Source organism: Ostrinia furnacalis, unplaced genomic scaffold, assembly GCF_004193835.3.
Source record: "Ostrinia furnacalis isolate ACB-3 unplaced genomic scaffold, ASM419383v2 OfSCF5444, whole genome shotgun sequence".
NCBI classification, from domain to species: Eukaryota; Metazoa; Arthropoda; class Insecta; order Lepidoptera; family Crambidae; genus Ostrinia; species Ostrinia furnacalis.
Window position 1 is genome coordinate 66,289 of NW_021135683.1, and position 21,768 is coordinate 88,056.

Sequence of the window (21,768 nt, forward strand, 5' to 3'; positions counted from 1 at the left end):
CAACTCGATGCGCAGGCGCCGGTCAGCGACATCAGTATCATGTCTGATCGTAAATCTTCATTCTGTTTATGGAATCATAATATTTTATTTTATTTATTTATTTATTATTCATTATTGAGCAATTACATATTTGATCCAAATAGCGTCCTAAATCCTTTTTAGGTATATGCACGCCTAACTTATCTAACATCATTAAAATGAGGTTTTAGCTCATCTAGAGCTAAAACCGCGTAGCTGATCTTTGAATAAATTTGGAAAATATTAGGAACTTCTGGCCTCTCCCTAGGTTGTCTGGTAGAGATCGCTTCATATGTATTTCTTTTTTTTTCTTGTTTTGTGTGGCGTAATCATTCTCATACTTTTGCATTATCATTATTATCAAACGCTACAAACTAGTAAAGTAGGTATCCGTTATCATTATACTTAAAGTTATTCATACTGCGTGTGCGACCATTTTCCAATGTCAAGATATTGTTTAACCTTTCAGAGTGTCAATGACATAAATGTAATAAGCATACCGTATTTTCTCAACCAAAGTGTTGAAAATTAAAATGAAAATATTTATTGCCAGAATCCAACAATACAATAACTAAAAGACAGACCTCCACACTAGGCATTTGCCTGTCCACTTACTTACCACTTATCAGATAACTTAAAGGAGTGTTTTTCAAAAAACGATTTGCAACAAACATGTAAGTACAGGTAGGTTTTTTTTTAACTTGAAAAAATTGTTTTAGGAGAGATTTTAATCCAGGAGGACCTTTCACTTGTCGGGTATATGCTCATTTCTGGGTTTTGCTGGGTACAATTCACAGATGAGAGTGTTCAATTCTCACTTGAGATACAAGATTATTCAAGTTCTGAAAAATTAGTTTTGCGATACATCACTTGAATGAAAAAATCCTAATATTCGTTATAGTACTTGTGCTGTACCAAGTATTGACTAGGAAAACGTTGTTAGAGACCTTGGCAGGCTCTACAAATAGCAAAAAATAAATACTCTTAGCTTATCCAGGAAAAAATATCTTATTTCTTGCGTTATGCAGGTACATAAGTATCTTCAACTTTAGTGTTGTTCAAATATCAATACCATGCCGCTTTACAGTTTTTCCCTAGGTATTATAGAGTTAAAATTTTTGAAATTCAGTAAATCCTGAATTCATGCTTGACACACCTGTGCGATTGAAACTTGAAGTGACGTTCGTATCGTATCGTAAATGGGCCTTTAATAGCCATGATTCTAAAGGGCTGATCAGCCATGAAACGTCCATGACTGTGGGTGTAAATCGGTCTTAAATGGACCTAAGGTTGGTCAATAGCCAATACATCGGTCTATATCACTTTGATCACCTGGATTTGATCACCTCCAAGCGACACTTTGGTGTCCTTTGATCACCCATGGATAAGAAGTCCACTCTGGGTGATCAAAGTGGAATAGACCAATACATCGCGGCCTCGTGTACATCATATACACGTACTAAAGTTTAATACTTATAACGGCCCGATAAAACAGTCCGGGTACAATCGTAATCTGCCGGCGCGCTATCAGATTAGGATACGGAACATGACTTCGGTTATCGTAGTTTTGCAATTTTAACATTTGGACACGTCAGTTACTTCGAGTGATTATGGTATTTATAATCTAAATTCAAAATCATTTTTTCCAAGTAAGTTTTTTATTTAGGTAGAGTTAAAGTTAACTTGCTATGACATCATCTAACTCTGTACATCTTAACAAAACTTTTATTATTTATCTAATTATATTCTTGAAGGTGGACTTTTTTAATCGTCAGCAAGCATCGGCCACAGACCACACTGTCAAGAGTGAACTACACTTCGCCTTACAAAAGAAGTTTCACTCTTAAGCTGGGTTGCACCACGTAACTTTAACCGTAACTATGACGATAACCAGTGTTTTTGTATGGAGTTTGACAGATTTTTGACGTTTGTTAAAGTTAAAGTAAGATGGTGCAACCCAGCCTTAATGAAGTCCGCCGTAGCTTAACATAAGCCTTTTCACCATATCTTCTATCCAGACTGCAGTTTCTCGTCCCCAAATCCGCTAGACTGCATCTTGTCCACAGGAATCATCATAGGGTCAGTTGGGGGCATCATGACAGTCGCAGCCAAAGCCGGGCTGTGTCTCCCCGCCTTGAGGAGCAGGATTTTCACCAGCGCTCTTTGCCCGCCCTCCCCTGTCACAGTCCGGAAGAGGACATCGGGACTTACGTCATCGTCGAATACCTCCTCCACTTTGGTTGGAAAGTTCAGCTTTCCATTCGGAGGGAGCAAGGGCACCTTTAAAAGAAATGTTTTCACCATAAATTGGCAGCTAATTTATTTATTTAACTGGAATATAGTCGAACGATTCCGAACTGTCAAATGGCAAAAATCGGAACTAATAACCCAGTATTGTTGACAGTACCGCCCTCCTAACAATGTCATAGCTGGGACGGTTGTCTTTTGCCCGTTTTCTAGTGACCTGATTTTTTAGTGACCCTTATGGTAACACATAACAGGCATTTAGTTTTCATAGGGGTCACATAAAAATTAGGGAATGATGGTGAAAGCGGGCATTAGACAACTTTAAATACCTATTATTTTTTCTATTTGTGGTCAATGAGAAATGAATGAAGAATTAAAGATACTTTTACCACATCTTAAAGTGATTTTACACGCTTTCTCAAACCATCTTTGGAATGGACACTACTTAATTTTATGCTATGTTCGATATATTGTTCGATAGCTCAATAGTTTGACCGCATAGGCCTCGCGGCTTGAAATTCCAATGTTGATATTATTTCAAACCCTTGTCTATTTCAAGGTAGACAAATAAATCCGAGTAAATCATGATTTTTTAACGGATTAGGCCTCAGCTATGAATGTTAACGTGTGCTTGTTAGATTTTTTACTGCAATGGAGTTGTGAATAGATATGACGCACATGCACGAAGGTACTATCGGGGACTCTTCCGCCTGACCACTTTGTAGAAATTTTTGCGTAAGCGCATCGCTCCGGTCACGTGCTCACCCCGTCTCTAATTGGTTACGCATTTTACTATATTTTTACTACGACCAATAAGAGACAATCAGGTCTTAGGTTGCAATACGAAATACCATTGTGCACTTTATTGTCATACGGTTAAGGTTTAAAACGAAATGTTTCTTTTTCTTCAATCTTTCTTAGTTTTAGGCTGAGTTGCACCACCTAACTTTGACCGTAGCTATAACGGTAACCGGTGCTTTTTGTATGGAGTTTAACAGATTTTTGACGTTTGTCAAAGTTAAAGTAAGATGGTGCAACTCAGCTTTAGAATTTTAATAATAGAATTTGGTTACAAACAAATAGATAATATGTATTTTTTTAATATTGTATTTTTATACGAGGTCTGTCTGCTTTTTGCTTTGGCGAACTGTCGACATATTCTCTCCGTTGCCAAACGAGCGCTACGGATGCGGGTAAGCTAAGCAATACTCAATCCTAAACGCTTTACATAGAGCTTGGTTTGCTAGGGCAAACATCTACAGTGGTGCGCCGACGCTGCTTAGACCCGAAACATGAATGAATGGGGGCGTAGCTTAATCGAGCGTGTGTGTGCAAACAATTTAGGCCCTTAAGGTGTCAAGGCGTCCGAGTCCCCGATAGTACCTATTTACTGCGCCATAAAAGCCCAGTGGAACGAAAAAATCAAGTATTTCTTAACACAAATGACACAATGAACTGTGCATGACTATGTTTCATAGTGTCTATTAATATTAAAATTAAAATGTTAGGTGTAATAAATTTACCGTCATCATGTTTAATATTAATTGACGCAAGTACATTTTGTTTCTTATTATCATAGAATAGTGGAAGATACGAGAAATTGCAAGTGGTTGTGTTTTTTAAATACATTTCCACAACATTCAAAACACACGAGCATGACGTAAATGCAATATAGGTAAATCAAAAGTTCCAGTTCAAGTAATGTTCGCCTATTTATATGTAAACACAGCGTTCATTGTTATGTGGTTTCAGAGGTGTTAATTTGTGTGTGACAGCGGCACGGGGAGGGTGTTTTTGTGACGGTCAAACGTCAGCGAGACTTCATATCTTCAGATTTGTAAGATCGCGTCATAAATGTCAATGTCACCTCTCGTGCCGCTTCTATACCTCAGGAACTGACTTAGTAAGCACTATACCAGAGTAAATACAAATGAGTAGGTCATCTTCATAGAAATGGTTTGTATGTGAGAGCGCCAATATACGTATGCGGCGCGCACGCACACACTGACAAAATTCGGTGCAACTCACCGCTAATCCACGCTAAATTTTTTATAACTTGGCAGCTAATTTATTTATCCAACTGGAATATAGTAGAACGATTCTGAACTGTCAAGTGGCAAAAATCGGAACTAATAACCCTGTATTGTTGACAGTACCGCCCTCCTGACAATGTCATAGCTGGGACGGTTGTCTTATGCCCGTTTTCACCATCAATCCCTGATTTTTTAGTGACCCTTTTGTGGATTAGCGGTGAGTTGCCCCGAATTTTGTCAGTGTGTGCGTGCGCGCCGCATACGTATATTGGCGCGCTCACATACAAACCGCGCTCGGTGCGTTTCTATGAAGATGACCTACTGATTTGTATTTACTGTGACTATACCTATAGTTTGTATACATACCTTGATATGTGGGTTGGAAACCTTGTAGTTGGTGGTGTGGACGTGAAACAATATGGACAGCCCGATGACGGCTTTATCGGGCGACGTGTTCTCAACTATCAGGCTCACGCAGAACACGGGACCCAGACCTTCCACCTACGGAATAAGGATCAAATTACCCTAGAATCTTTCTACCAAAGCGAAAGAATCAAAGGGATATGGATTCTGAATAACTAAACTGATTTCCAAACCTAGTTGACCCACAAAGTAGACCGACGACCTCATAAAGGTAGCAGGAAGGCGCTGGATGCAAGCCGCTACCAACCGGTCATCATGGAAATCATTGGGGGAGGCCTATATTCAGTAGTGGACGTCCTATGGCTGAGATGATAGTGATGATTGTTTCCTCCCCTTTCCGCTTTAGTGGAAACCGGGTCTTGTAAATCTTTATGCGACTCTTAATTATTAATATTAATAAGTAGATCATGAGGGGTATATTTTTAAGTCCCAACCGGTCATAAATATAAAGATATAGGTATTAGATAAGATAATTTATTAGTTCGTGCGTTAAATACACTTATCATTTTATAGATAAGTTCGCAAAACTCATCCTAATCCCGACTTTGATAAGACAGAATACACGTGGCGCTATCTGTCGTCTTTATTTGAACTGATTGACATCAATCGATTATGATGGAAGATCTCAACAAAAGATGGCGCTAAACGTGAAAAATGAAGACCTATTCTGCGAATTTATCGCACCAGGTGAATCCAATCGTTGTCAGCAGCATACATTTTGTTGAAAATTTTAAACAACTTCTGGGTTTTCTTCTCACTTCCAATATCCAGTGTTCGGTACCAGGCTGTTCTAATCGTAGAACCCATTACTAATGCTGACACTAGATGGCGCTAGATATACCATTGTGCCTCGTCTGCGGACCAATTTATAGACCCAATACACTGAACTGTCCATCAATAGTTATAAGATCTATCAGTGATCAACATACCTCAGCAGACAACCGCACAGACTCCATAGCGCCCACTCCGATGGAGTTATCAGACCTAACGTGAGCATCCAGTAGAGTCTTGGCGGCTTGAAGTCGCAGGCGGTTCAGCTCGTGTTGAAAGTTCTCGTGCATGGCTGGACAGAGAATATAGGACTTTGTATTTAATGTTGTAACGTAGCTTTTACTTCGCTAGATGGCAGCACTTTTATAGTATCGTTATTATTATTTGCCCATACAACTATTCTTGGAACCTTACTCCATATTAATATCATGAATCATCCGACTAGTTGCATAATGGTCTACCCACTGACTTAGGCTGAAATTCAAAAGTCACAAACAAGGAGCTCAAGGCAGAGATAAGGGTCTGAAAAGAAGAGGGAAAAAACTGACTTATTATCTCTAGCCTTCTTATGCTAAAGAGAAATGGGCTCTTGTCCAGATTTAAACTTCTGCTACATCACTTACTTACCAACAGCATTCTCTCGCTCCCTCAGCGACTGCTCCAGAAACAGCTTGGACTTCTTGGGGATGAGCCAGGGCTTCTGTTACATTTGGAACTTTGTCTAGGTTGTGAGAGGAGGGGGGTGGGGGGCAGATATTTGCAAGGGTATGGGGGGGCAAACAGACTAGTGGAAGAACCAAAAGCTTGCTTTTTGAATTCTGCTACGTCACTCACCAATAGCGTTCTCCCGCTCTCTCAGCGACTGTTCCAAAAACAGTTTGGACTTCTTGGGGATGAGCCAGGGCTTCTGTCACGTTTGTAACTTGGTCTAGGCAGATATTTACAAGGGTAGGCGGCTAAACAGGCTAGAGACTAGTGGTAGCCTGATTGTTTCCGCCCTAAGAACCCGAACCCTCCCGAGTTTGCTAAGTCGCTTACCGACAGCATTCTCCCGTTTTCTCAGAGATTGCTCCAGAAACAGCTTGGACTTCTTGAGGATGAGCCAGGGCTTCTGTTACATTTGGAACTTTGTCTAGGTCATGAAAGGAGGGGGGTGGGGGGCAGGGATAGGGAGCCAAACATACTAGTGGTAGGTCAATTGTCTCAAAAGCTTTTTAATTTCTGTTCGTGACTTACCGACAGCATTCTCTCGCTCCCTTAGCGACTGTTCCAGAAACAGTTTGGACTTCTTGGGGATGAGCCAGGGCATCTGCCCCGCGGCCGAATTCACGCCCGCCGACTGTCCCGCGAAGTCCAACATCCAAAGCTCCCTAAGTTTGCTACGTCACTCGTTCGTTTCAGATGACGTCCACTACTAGTCAAAGGCCTCCCCCTAGAATTTCCATAACGAGCGGTTCTGCGCTGCCCGTATCCAGGAACTTCTCACGATCTTTACCAGATCGTCAGTCCACCTAAGGAAGGCCCACACTACGCTACGTCCTCGGCCCGTGATGTTCGCCACTTACACACACAACTTTTTTTACCAACGACCATCACGCCCCGCCCACTACGCTACGTCACTTACCAACAGCATTCTCTCGCTCCCTTAGCGACTGTTCTAGAAACAGCTTGGACTTCTTGGGGATGAGCCAGGGCTTCTGCCCCGTGGCCGGCAGCGCGTCGACACCCGCCGAGTGGCCTGCGAAGTCCGCCGTGCGTTTCAGGATCTTCAGCATGAGGTTACCACCTAAAGGCAATGATTTTAAGAGCTGAATTAGAATGGCAATGCAACACAGTCTTTTATTTACCCTTGGTACTACAAGTGCTGAGTTTAAGAGCTATATCACAATGGTCACGCCCGCCGAGTAACCCGCTAAATTCGCCGATCGCCGTGCGTTTCAGGATCTTCATCATGAGGTTACCACCTAGAGGTGATGATTTTAAAGGCTATAATTACAATGACAATGTGCTAAGAATAGCCTGACTGTAAAATCAGTTTAATTGTAGTTTCATTACTGAGTAAAACAATTTTTAGTAAGTGTCATTCTAACCCTGAAAGTACTCGCTTAGCAAATTTTCTTTTGGAGCATTCGTTGCTGGAATTAGAACACATTATTTGGTAATTTTGCAATATTGCATAACGACTAGTAATTTTGAGTGAAAGATATTTCTGAGATTAAGGGATTTTTTTACTTACCAACAGTAACTATGATGAATACGTGTTCTTCTTGTCCCAACTGTCCAAACTTCATTACAGAAACGACATCTGAAATTAAATATGAAATAAGCACAAGATTTCACCAACATCATTCACTAAAATCAGTGTTGAAACAATTGAAATCAATTAATTAAAATCAAAATAGGTTTCCAGGGCATCAGTACTTTACGAGAAGATGCCCCGGTGTCATTACCTCTGACGAACATGTTGTCTCGCCGCGCCTTCCCATCGTATAGGAGCACGTGACCTGACGCTAGCGCTACGGCTGCGAGAGTCACCCCTAGGTGCAGCACAGGGACTAGTGTCATGGCCACCGGCCGGTGCTCTAGGTTGATTGACCATTGCTTCTTGCCCTAGGAAAGAGAAAGAGTGATTGGGGCGATGATGACTGATATTAAGGCCGGGTAACAGAGAAAATGGCGAAAATGAGGTTTTCATTTTTCATTTTTGAGGTACTAAACAGTAAAATAAAAGGCTAAAATTTTTTTTGGGCATAGTTGAGGATATTTTCTAGGGCTATTAACGGATGGAAACACGATTTGATGAAGTTGACTCGATAGAATAAATTCCCAAAGTTACCTCTATTCGTTGTCTAATTATGGTTTTATTTTTAAAATAAGCGATTTGAGATTCTGAATCTTTTACTAAACTAAAGTTCAGAAATAACTTGAGGGCTTTTAACGGATGAAATTTTTATATTGCGTCTTATTTAGTTACTATGTTAAAAAATGTGGAAAAAATCGCCCATGACGGCTTGGACAATCTCAATCAGTCGCGCGGTGGCGCTTACGGAGGACGGACGCGTGCCAGTTTTTTGGCCGTGACAGTTCTCGATTTGTCAATATTTTTGACAATGATGACTTTGATGAGTCACAGTATAATAATACCAGTGTTACTGGAGAAAGCTAAAATTTTTGATAATTAAGAATTCTGAATTTTGTCTACCTATTGAAATTTAAATCGTTGGCATCCTTTTAAACTAAGACTCTACTCATGATACATTCCTCAAATATGAGACAAAACCAATGAGTTAAAATTACATTTTAATAGTACCTACATACAATCGTCTTCACTCTTTAGAAGAGCACACTGACACAAATAAATAATAAAAAATTAGGTCAGTGGGTCAAATATAGGGGCAGCTGCACGTCACTGAAAGACGATTCTGTTTACTCGGCATCTGGGCTGGAGAACATGAATCCTTGCTTACAGATGCAGATTTAAATAGAGTTATAATTGGACAAATTTTACATGAAATGTTTAACAGAACTCAGTTAAAAGACACATGGAATACCAATAAGGTTGCGGAGGGAAAGCTACCTATTATAAACTAGCGGCCGCCCGCGACTTCGTTCGCGTGGACCTCGTTTTACCCCCGTTAGATAATATGATGTTTTACCTCATTTTACCCATGTTGATAGATGGCGTTTCACGGTTTCCCCCGAATGAATATTTACGAACGTCATACCGTAGTTTGTCCAGTGCTGTAGATTTTAACCAATGACGATAGATGGCGCTTTTAGACACGTCTTATTTATTTATTGAAAGAAGAACGGTCACGCCCCATACAAAAAAAACCCAGATCCGACAGAAACGAGTCATACATCAGTTTTTTTGTCATGTCTCAATTAGTTAAATTATATATTTTTTATATTCGAAATCTATGTATAACACCAAAATATTACCTTTTGTTTTTGTTCAGGCGTTATACAAAAACTAATACAAAATGCCTATTTATCACCAAAATTGGTAAATGTATGTACCTAAATGTCTATTACAGCTGCTAAGGAATGTATCTAGGTGACCTGGAGATACAGCCGGATTATACAGGGTGGTTATACATATGGAACGATAAGTGATCTCACTCGATTATTTCTAAACTATACAAGATATCGAAAAACAAGTTACTGATTTTGAAAGTGCTTCACGAGCTCTTTGAAATGGTACCAATAATAGGTTACAGATTATGGAAGCAGGTAACATTGAATTTTTGGATTTTGTAACTTCTCGTTTCCACCCTGTATAATCCGGCTGTATCTCCAGGTCACCTAGATACATTCCATAGCAGCTGTAATAGACATTTAGGTACATACATTTACCAATTTTGGTGATAAATAAGCATTTTGTATTAGTTTTTGTATAACGCCTGAACAAAAACAAAGGGTAATATTTTGGTGTTATACATAGATTTCGAATATAAATGATATATAATTTAACTAATTAAGATATGACAAAAAAAATTAGGTATGTCTCGTTTCTGTCGGGCCTGGGTCACAGATGACCGTTCTTCTTTATTTGCCACATATCGTCATAATGTTAATCTGGGTTATAAACAATAATACTGTAAAGTTCAAAATCCGTTCAGTAGTTTTTGCGTGAAAGAGTAACAAACATCCAGACATCATGACATCCAGACATCCAAACTTTCGCCTTTATAATATTAGTAGGAAGTAGGATATTTCACAATCCAAACTAATATTTACTATTTAGCATTTACTTACAGTAAATATTAGTTTGGATCGTGAAATATTTAAAATAAAAAAAAGAATAAAACAAAATAGGGTTTCAAATTACCTATTTATAATCTAATATTATAAAGAGGTAAAGTTTGTGTGTTTGTATATTTGTTAGCTCCTTATCAAAAATTGGTGGCACACTGCTGTCTAGACGCTGCTTCTGACAACTGCCCTTGCCCCCAACTTCAAACGGTAACTAAAATTACTTACCTTGGCGTAATAGTCGATGATCAACTTAATTTTCAAGCTCATATCAGCCATTTGACTTCTAGAACCCGAAAATTAATTTACATATTTAGGAATCTTCGCCACATCTTTAATAATAAGGTTTTTAAAGTCACATATGCCGCTCTGTGCCAATCAATTTATTTTTTATTTTTACAAGTGTTTGAAAACTCCATTTCAGATTGTGTTCAATGTCAAGTGAAATCTCAAATTGAAATGTCTCAATCTCAATGAGGAGACTCTGTATTTATTCCTAGAATTCCCCAAACACCGTCAAATTACCCTTTCGAATTCAAGACAGTGCAGTTTCCCATCAGTCTGCTTCGTAATGACTATAAACAAAGCTCAAAGTCAAACTCTAGGGACCTCTGCTAAAACTCCCATGAGTGCACAGAGGTACGCAGGTAACCGCGTGTGATGCTCATAGCAATTTTCGATAGGTACAGAACCCTGTACATACGTCATACATATTATAGAAAGAAAACACCCAGACCAATACAAACAAAATTAAATATGTTTCTGCAATTTTAGTATAATATTTTTATTTATTAATAAACAAAGAGACTGAACAAAATTGATGCGTACCTATACTGATTAATGTTATTAACCACATGCAAAGCTTCGTGAATTGCAACAACTATATGTAATTAAATTTATTATCCAAGCTCTAAATAATCGCTACTAAGAGTAACTTATCATAATAAAAAAATCCAATCGCTCAAGCTTCCAAGGGCCTACCGATAGGTCGGGTGACGTAATCTTGAAATTCTTTAAGCCGGCGCAGAACTTCCAGAAGGTCGGGCGACGCCACGGCCACTTTGAACCGTGTTTACTTCTGCAGTTATATTTTATATTTATTCGATTCTAGAATATATTCCCAAAAAGTCTGAAAGGTGTTTTAATTTGTATCACTTGGATATGATTTCTAGTAGAAAGTGTTGTGAGTGTGACGCTTGAAGGGAAGGAAGTAACCTAACCAACTGCGTATTTCTATACTGTGTAGCTGAAAATTGTGGCGGGAGCTCTTTGACGCGCTGTTTTCGACGAAGAATTGCGCGCGCAGATTGTGACAGCGCGAAATACCTATTTTAGAAGAAATACCAAGCCTTAATGTAGGATATGAGTGCGAAACTGTGTCTTTCAAATATTCGAATCGGTAGGTCCAGGGGGGTTCCAGGGGGTGCCTTTGGACTTATGACGCCACTGGTAAGGATGTGCGAAAGAGAAGGAAGAGTGTGTGAGTGTGACGTACGACGACGTGTAGACGAACGACGATTGTTTTGAATTACATTTGGGGGGAATTGAAATGCGGTTCTAATTCCCACGTATTTATTTGCCCAAAATAGAAAATAATAAAAATATTAATTCAAAACAATCGTCGTTCGTCACACTCACACACTCTTCCTTCTCTTTCACACATCCTTACGTTCCGTTTCGCACTCATATCCTACATTAATGCATGGAATATTGCGTTGGAAAAAAAGGCAGTGATTGTTAGATGTTGGGTGTCTGAATCTGATAAGTTCAAATTCAGACTCCTCCTATGACGGACGATGGTCACAATCTTGGTTTCCCCCACCCCATCATGTGAAATCTTATCGCGAAGGAGTGGCTGAATACCTACAGTAGATGCGACATGATCTGGAAGAAATGCTCCTGGATTGATTCAGGTAGCGCAAGTTCAATTGTTATGGAAATCCGTGGAGAAACGTACCTATGGACGTATTTTAATTAACAAATCATTTGTGAGGTGCCTATGAGGATTATAGTAGCAAAATTACTTTAACGTAAATAATGCCTCACCTTCTTACTGTAAGAAGCGAGCGTATTATCCGCGCAGACGAGCATAATACTGAGGTCTGCCGTGAGCACCTCCATGGCGATGATATGCTCCTCTGTCGCCAGTAACTGCCGGCCCTCGGCCCAGTCCCGCTTTATGACGCAGACGGACTTCTCTCTGAAATAGGATTAAGGTTTATGATGTCAAGAGAGCTGTATACATGTATAACTCGGCCTTCACAGATGAAGTTGAAATAAAAAGCAGTACAACACTTAGGCTTGTATTCACAAACATTACTATGAGGTCTCACAGTGCGCGTGGACTAGGGATTGCAACCCGGTATGTTTCTCAACCCGGCCGGGCCCGGTTGCATTCGTCGCCAACCCGGCCGAGTCCGCCGGGCCCGGCCGGGTTGTGTGTTAGCAGTGAAACCTTTACGCTCGCATTCACAAACATTACTATGAGGTCTCACAGTGCGCGTGGACTCACAGGGTGACACACGAACCAATTACAGAGCTCTATTCAACGCTGTGCGTTCGATTTGCTGCTTCACTTAAGCAAGCATCGTTTGTGAATACCGGCATAAGATGTGCTGAAAGTTAAGGTCTGAAATTACATTTTCTTTTTGTTTTCAGCATTTCAGCAGATTTAATAATCAATCAACTTGTTTGTCTTACTACAGAATTCACAAATTCATAAAATAGATGAAAAATCAGCACTATTTTGCTTTATGTACAAGGTGTGAAAAACATTTTGTTTAAATCATAAAACATAAATGCTGGAACAAGCTGGTGCATGGTGCTCAACATTTAGCAATAATGTGTCCAGACAGTTTGTGTTTCATAATGGTTTCACTGAGCACACCTTGTGGCTACTGTGATTCTGTAGTCTACATTGTACAGTCCAGTTGTCACCATTTGGTACGGAGTCCTTTTAACACTGCACAGCTTAGTCTGAGTAAAAAATGATAAGAGATTTATACTGAATTCCAGTCTATTCTATTTCAGAGGTGTGATTTATTTATTCATAGGTGATCAAAAGAAACTAAAATAATAATTAAACTGGAGTCCACTTTGATCACCTGGGTGATCAAAGCCAGGTGATCAAAGTGGAATAGACCTGAATTTCATGCTGTAACTTACCACTGAAACCTGTGTAAACGTCTGTGGATCTAGGATAACCACTTCACCATCTTCAGTACCAACCACAAGGCAGCTAACGGAGTAACGTTCAACGGAGTGCATCTTCAATGTGGTAATACAAGCAACCTCCGGTTGTTTCCGTGATGGAGCTTCCGGTAGTTGTTCTAAGTATTCCAGCCGCTGCTCTGATGTCAATGCAATGAAGGTACGAGACTGTGAGCTGAGTATCTTGTGTGGTATAGCATTTAAGTTTTCAGACAGTCCTGAAATTGCTTCGATGTTGTGATTAGCAGGATCCATTAACTGAAATAGTTTAGTTATACATTTTAGAGCACAAGAATGTCTATTTTTTTAACATTTAATAGAAATTGTTTCCCAGTATGGGTAATGGCATGTAATAAAGCTATACTTGTACATGTGACATCTTTTAGAAATAAATACTTTTTTACTTTACTTAAGTATAACAATTTGTTCCTCCACTGTGTATAGCTGTAGGTACTTACCTGTTTCCACACTTCAGTCTCGCATACGCTCAGATCAATAGACGGCAGATAATATTTGTAGAATAGCTTCATGTTCTTGTAAATGTAGACACAGGAGCTGAAGGCCACAGCTATCATGGGCGCTGATCGTGGTAGCGACTCGTTTGTGTAGAAGCCAACAACTGCCAGAGGGAGGTCTGGTAGCAGCATGTCTGATACTTGCATGGCACCTTTGAACACCTAGAAAAAATAGCCTTTAGTTTAGTTATTCTTTTAAAAAAACTCATCCGACACAACCTCACAAACATGAATCCTTACAACTTTTAAAACTTTGCTTTAACCATGAACTTAACCAACTCAGTAACGTGGAGGAACACATAAACGTACCTTTAACTTAGGTCCTTCCTCTCCTTTACCTAAATCACCGACAACGAGCTTGAATTCATTATCATTGTTCAGGTCTATCAAAGCCAAGTTTGATGGCAGTGTATTAAGTTCGATGTCATCCGTTCCCACTTCCACATCCAGCCAGCGCGTCATAGTACCCATTTTGATAAATAATTAGTTTTCAAACATTCTAAATAACATCAATTTATAAACATTGCGATCGCAGATCACAGCTAGTGTTGTTTTGTAGTATACAGAAAACCGTTGTCATGACTACCAACTGTCAATGTCAAACTAAATAAGCTGCAAGGAAAACTAATATTAAACTTACCATAAATTGCTTAGATCATGTTGTTTATAGTAAACAGGCTGTATATTTTTTTTTCTTTTCGTCTGTTTCTATAAAAAGAAACTTTCTTGTCAATTTGACAGATGACAGAAAGTTGTTTGTTTTTGTTCGAAGCATCGAAGTTTTCGGAAGTTTTGGTTTTCATTGAAGAAAGTTTTAAAGATTTTCTATTTTCAACTTGAAACTTTTATCAACGAAACTTAATTACCTACCTATTTAGCTTTTCAATTTTGAAATAGTTGTGTTAAGTCATAAACAGATACAGTTCAATTTCGTCCTGCACTGCAACTCAACGGCCCAACAGTATTCTGTATTTCTGTAAGTTCGAATGTTGTAATTATTTTTTCCAATTTGAAACAATACTTACCTACCTACATTGTTGTAATTAGTAAGATGCGTCTGTTTTCTGAATCACGAGTCGACTTTCAGATGAAAACATAAATTCCACTGGCTGCTGATCATCCATGAAAATGAAAATGAATAAAATAAAAGAAAAAATGTTGTATATTAGAAGCTTCAAGAAAAGGAATTGGATAACAACGAAAATAAAGTTGGATAGTAAAGTAAAGAAAAAAGAGAAAAGCATTTAAATAATAAGTTATAACTTTCATCCCCTAGATCAGGTCAAAAAGCAATAGTAGGTACTTACTTACTGCACAGATTTAATACTAGTAAAATATTCTAAATAAGCCTAGTTGTTTTGGTGATATGAATGAAACATATTTTCAACTTATTTTTTAAGTTATTAATCTTCAATCAGGTTTGTGAGTTGTGTGATAATAATTTGTTAATTTTGTAAAATTCCAATTAAAATTTCTATGTTGGTTTAGATCCCATTGTATCTACCATGTATCCAGTGTATTACTTGTTTAATTCTCTTAAATTCAAAGTGAAAATAATTTAATTGAAAAATTATTTTGAAATGGAAACAATAAAATAAATAAATTCATTTTATGTTCATGCCATGATAAAACTCAGTTCTTAGAATTCAAAATAATTATCTAATCTGTTTTAAAGAAATATTTTACCTTGTTTGACAATTCTAGCCAATTTTTTTATATTTAATTCTGTGTTTAATATGCAATCTTTCTTTCAATTTATTACTTTTATTAAATGCTCAAGATGTTACTGAGATCCTAAAAACGGTCAGCGCCATCTATCGGCCACGCAAATGTTTGTACAATCATTCTCGAGTATAGGTAACGATCAATAATAATAATAAATAATATGTGCCTATGCTAAGAATTCGAACGACCGCCGCCAAGCCAAACCTATTAACTTATTGATGTTTAAAATTTAGACAGAATATTGTACTTTACTATATTCAAAACTCGTGCGGACATTCCGAAGCGCGATCATTTTTGCGTGCATCTTTCATTTTTATCTCCTAGCAATAAGTATTCGATAGTGAGTCAGCTACCGGGAAACTGCAGCTCGATTACTCCAGACTTGCTCCACCAGTTCCGAAGCCTCCTGCGCCGCGTGCGACGAAAAGGTGACTCACCAACTGGTTTTACTATTTTTGTAAAATACCAAACATGCGGCGAGCAAACAATCATTATAGATTTGTTCAGAGACCGACCATTTAAAACTTTATATGGCAAATCTACAGAATTATAAAGACGTAGTTACGATTAGAGCGTTAACCTCTACACTCCTAAAAAATTCGAGATAGGCACGTGCCAGTAACTATGAAGTTGTGTCTACGTGATTCGCGTGTTAATGGTCGGGTTTCCTACTGCTACACTTGTCAAGGAAGATCCGATTATGTAGCGTAGGTCTATCTAATGAATCACATTAACATTCTTGGAAGAAGCAAATTATAAAGATTCGTTTCCTCTCATTGATACGCTGCTCAATGAACACGTTCCCTACGTTTTTTGAGCGAGCGCAACATCGATTGGAAACAAAATGCATCGCTGTATCGAAATCCGTAGCACGACATTAGCATGCGATCATACAAAAACAAGTAATCATCAATCAAAAGATAATCTAGAGAGAGTTTCATGTTCACGCATTGGGTTTCCTTTCCTTGCACACCACACCAATCAGCATATCTTCATCTTTTAGCTCGACATCAATCATGCGTGTATGAAAATCCAAAGCCCGGGTCGCGGGGCCAGAGACAATAGGAAAGTGGCCTCGTATCTCTCCCGCGTTGTGCAAACCGACCTTGCCCGTGTTTGTTTTTGTTATTTGCATAGATATACATTTTAATGGGCGATAATTACATGTGCGGGAGCTTGAGGTGTAGGATTGCTTATCAAACAACGATTAAATGTTATTATGAGCCCGAAATTGTGACGTGGTAGACTCACGCCTCCCACTCGTTGTGACATCAACGGTTATAGGTTTAAACATTAAACAAATCGGAAGAAAAATAAATAAAAAGTTAGACCTCTACAATTTCGCAACCTAAAATCTATCTAACAATCACCCCTTTAACCTAAAAGTACCTACCTTAGTTCGCTTTTCATTAGCCAGGTATGTAAGATATAGGAAATGTAAGTAAATTGATCAACTGCAGAAGTTATAGTGAATAGAATATCTACTTGCATAATATTACTTGTTCAATAATCTTATTGTAATCCTTTTGAAACAAAAGCATCGTCGATAAATGTTATTTTTTACTATTTATCTGGTAGGTAATATGATTAACGATGGTTGATAAAAACTTGTTTCGCTACGCATGCCCTTGAAGCAAATAATAATATACTTAAACAGACAGGTTGATTCCTAATTTCCTTGACCGCTAAGTATTAAAATAGGTATTATCTTATCTAATGAACTCTCGTTTCATTACCAAACGTCGCGTCGACCAAATACGGAAACAACTAAAAGAAGACGAGCAATTTTAGGTTGTTTCCGCCTATTTAGTCTGTTCCCAAACCATGAAGGTTGCAGGGGTGCCTTCTCCGAAATTCCGTAACCCTTATCTCTCGGTTGCAATTTACAATCTGTAGAATTTTGGAAACTAGCAATTTTCTCGCTAGATTTCTAAACCCAACAATTTTTCGTGCCTATCATCACCCATTTTCATAGAAAGCGTCTCTATGTGTCCTCTGATGCTGATCTGATAGGCGTCCGAATCGCTTTGGTCACCCATCATGGCTGGTCGCGGTCACGCGTTCCCCATTGGCGTCGGTCACTCAACTGGTGCAGTCGATAATCGAGCACTCACCTGAGTGACTGAAGGTTGACAATCCGCGAATCGGCACTTAGCAACAAAGCTGCCACGGTCATTTGGCGAGATTTGAACTCGATTGTTCTTTGCACGTGCAGCATTTTCTTTTAATCGCGAAGGATGACCGCAGTAGATCAAAGAGTTTCTTGACTAAAAGGATTTTTGTTTGAGAATTTGGGCTAGTGAAATAAGTAATCGCCTGGCGGACTACGTATCTGATAGAGATTGTAGTAGATTGAGGTGTAAAATGAGTTTTATAAAGATCATATTGTACCAACGAATAAAAAGCAAGCGTTTTGCGTGTCGCTTAGCATAAGTATCCATCAGTTTACTAATAGTTCATGTCTTGATGCCTCCGAAAACCGCGCTAGCAGTCACTGAACGACCTCGAAATGAGGTAAAAAGGACGACTACTTCGCTTTGATGATACGGATCAGAAGTCACGCAATACGTGTTTCTAAAAAAGTTGCGCTAATTTTTGGTTATATCGTTAAACAACAGAAGAGTAATCTTATTCAAATAGGCAAAAATGTAGGACATTCAATAATAACTTGCATCAGTGCTGCAGCGAATGGCGTAAATGCGACTTCAAGAACCCATGATCTCAGTAGAAAATTCCACGCGCCCGAAGTAGAAGGCAGAAACTAGTATTAGTAGACATTTTCAAGTGGTTTTAAATGTCAGCTGTTTTATTGTGATTCATCTAAAATAAAAAACCGAAATTAACAGTTACCAGACCGATGAATGGTCGACCACCTGCTGAATCAGTTCTGCAAACATTGCCTAATTAAACTGCCTTCCTAACGGATTAATTAACAACTGTGACGATTGTTTTAGACCGATGCACCGTTACTTGAGAAGGAACTATTGGCAAGGTATCATCATCGGATTCCGTCAAGCCACCGGGATGTGAAGTATCCGGTACTGGCACGAGATGTTTTTACACGTTTTCCTCTCTATGGAATGGTTGCTTGATATCTATAGTTATTTTGTTCTCTTAATTACTTGTATATTGTTTTAAACAACAAAAGATAATGCTATGCGATGAATTTTCTACCCATTAGCGACGTGTCTTCTTAGGTAGATTCTACGCGTCCTATGTGATGATCATTATCTCATGTAAGTGTACTCGGAAGAAAGGCATTTAATTAATTTAATAAAGTTTTATTTCCTGACTTTCCTTTACATTGTTTTGTACATTTCTCAAGTAACAACTTAGTTTTTCTTTTAAAAGTGTGCTTTATAAAAACCTTAGGTACTTAATTTAATTAAGAGTTATTTTGGGCCTATTGTTTAGTTCACTTTTTGTTTTCGTGATACGAAATGTTATCAAAATAAAAGTTCCTGTACATTTGCAAATCAATAAATAAGCAATACCAATATTTGATAAGAGACGGAAGTAATTTCCAATGTAAGGAACAATTTCACTTTGTATGACATGACAATCTAATTAGTGTAAAAAGCGTCTTGAACGAGAAATGACATTCCTTGGCTGCTGCGTGGGCGGTTCTAAATTTATTCCACCTTTTATTAGTTGCATTGAAACTTGGAGAGAGCTACCATACATTGTATTTATTGTTTTGCAAATGAAATAATATAAATAATGTAGCTGTATGTAATGTAATGTTGTAATGCACCTGATCAATCTAATTTTAACTGTAATTTATATTATTTAAAATAAAAATTCTATTTTGGACAATTATCTAAACCGCTTAAGATAGACGCTTGTGACATGCAGGCATGCAGGTACCTTAGTAAACTTAAAGCTTAGTTACAACAGGATATTGCAAAATTCCCACGGGAACGGGAGTTAGCGGGAAAAAACATTTGTATGAAAAAAACTAAACCGCGTAAGATAGATGAAGGGGGTAAAACGGGATCCACGCGTACGAAGTCGCGGGCGGTTACTAAGTTACTCAAAAAATGGCTTAGATGTGTTATTTCGATTCCCTCTGTCCCCCATGAAATCATGGGGACAACGGAAATACAGCAATTGATTGGAACTCTACCATATAAATACACGTAGCTGATGATCAGCCTGACTTTCACAACCTTCGGCTATGTTTTAGGTAAGTTCTTTTCGTCACGATAAAGTTTATGACTTTCAGACTGAAAATAAACACTATAAATACCACACTCTGACTGAAACAAAAGAAACAACCCAAAAAAAGCAATGCGTTCATATTCTCTTCACTACCTACTATCATTCATAACCTAATCAATCAATAAGTAGATAAACATCAAATAGCATACCTACTATAAATAAATTCCTAAAACGTGTTTATTGTTGTTAAACCATAACCAGAAAAATGAGTTCGGCAACGCCCAAAACGGACGAGGAAGCGCGGATAACTCCGATCGGATACACGACTAGGTTACCGTATCCGTCTGTACCAGTTAACATTGATTACACCCAGTCATTATGAGAATTGACTTATGTAGCTCAAGTTTAGAGATTAACACTTGTATTAGGTACCGTGATTAGGCTGATTTGCACCAGCCAAGTTTAACTGTAACATTACGATAACCGGTGTTTTTGTATAGAGTCTGAGAGATTTTTAACGTTTGTTAAAGTTAAAGTAAGATGATGCAACCCATCCTTAATTTGGTATTAGAGTGCGTATTTTTACGTTCCAGTTCCAGAAAGTAAAAAAGTTGATTACGATCGAATCGATATCCTAGTAAGTACACCGGATTTTAACCATCATCATCCTGATTATAATGATTATGGTCAAATACTTATATTCTATGATAGACCTCTCAACTGTGGATGTACCGGTTCCGGGACAAAACCTGGGAAAACCGATATAGAAAAAATCTGCCATAGTTGAGAGGATAGAACAGAGATCACGTTTAGCTATGGTGAGTGACTTGGACTTATAGTTAAACTTGGTCCCTTCCCATTTATCATATGAATCTCTCTATTTTGGTGGCTCGTAAATGTAATCAGAACATTGGAGCATAAATTGGATTAAGCTAAGATTCCGCACCATTCGGCCCTGTTAAGACTTATTGCACAGATTACCTAATAGTTATGGCGCTTATAAAGCATTTATTACGCTAGATTTTAAGCCATGATGAGGTGTTAATTGCATCGTGGTAAGCGGTGACAATAATTTTAAGCTGTACAAATACAGACGTTGTAAAACATGCAAAAATGCTAATTACTAAGTTCAAACTTAGACCGTAATTTTACGCTAGGCGTCTTTTTCTCCCGGCCACCTATAAAAACTTGTATTTTCTGCTCGGCTGGCCTTTCTGCGGCAGGTTCATTGTTTTGTCAAAGTTTTTGCGATAATCTCGGGGTGTATTGCACCTAGATCGTTGTCCTAAGACAAAGCCAGCTGCTTTGAGAGATTAGTTACGGTTGGTAAGCATTATTTGGTGGAAGACATTACTGTTAGTACAAAATTAGATAAAAGACACTAAAAATACGAATCTAAACCTAATAAAAATAGATAAAAGCAGATCGGTTCAAATGTTGAAATTCAATCACATACTGACTGACTTGTATCTTTGCATACCTAAATGGCTAGGCTCTAGCTAGAGCTTAGCTTAGCTGGACACATAACGATCCGAAAAAGTTTACGGAAGTAGGTTTCTTCTTACAAAGCACTGCTACTGAGTAGTAATCACCACAATAAGTATTTAATCGAATTACTCTATTTCTCTGCTTGGCTGGTACAGAATATCCTATTGATATTAAGGCATTTGTATACAACTTTAAGTTTAAAATGTAAATAAATACATTCTAAATTCATGTAATGTAACAAAACATAATATTTTTAAAACCAGTCAAATCTCGGTGGCATTGACTAGCCCACGAGAAGTTGAAATCTTTATTACCTACCTCAGATACGATTGCATCTTCATGGCTTAAAATCTCCATTTACGCTTATGATATTTCAAGATATACAACATGATTTTACCATGTTATTGTAAATTCACGGTTTT

The 21,768-nt window shown here is 38.2% G+C and overlaps 2 protein-coding genes across 3 annotated transcripts in view; one reads left to right on the top strand and one right to left on the bottom strand.

Moving 5' to 3' along the window:
• Positions 1-1,477: 1,477 nt before the first annotated feature.
• BBS1 (Bardet-Biedl syndrome 1) lies at positions 1,478-14,508 on the bottom strand. Its single transcript, XM_028316180.1, has 11 exons — positions 14,282-14,508; positions 13,916-14,134; positions 13,413-13,715; positions 13,135-13,223; positions 12,294-12,447; positions 7,943-8,102; positions 7,729-7,797; positions 7,117-7,278; positions 5,651-5,784; positions 4,665-4,799; positions 1,478-2,298 (listed from the first exon to the last, which is right to left on the bottom strand). Exons 1-11 carry the CDS (start codon positions 14,441-14,443, stop codon positions 2,029-2,031), a joined length of 1,857 nt encoding a protein of 618 aa, XP_028171981.1. The 5' UTR covers positions 14,444-14,508; the 3' UTR covers positions 1,478-2,028.
• A 322-nt stretch (positions 14,509-14,830) lies between these two features.
• The window catches only part of LOC114361190 (uncharacterized), a 99,341-nt gene continuing 92,403 nt past the window's right edge, over positions 14,831-21,768 (top strand). For both annotated transcript variants that reach the window (XM_028316163.1, XM_028316165.1), the window contains exon 1: positions 14,831-14,940. The gene's annotated coding sequence lies outside the window, so the exon portion shown is untranslated. The remainder of the gene's footprint in view (positions 14,941-21,768) is intronic.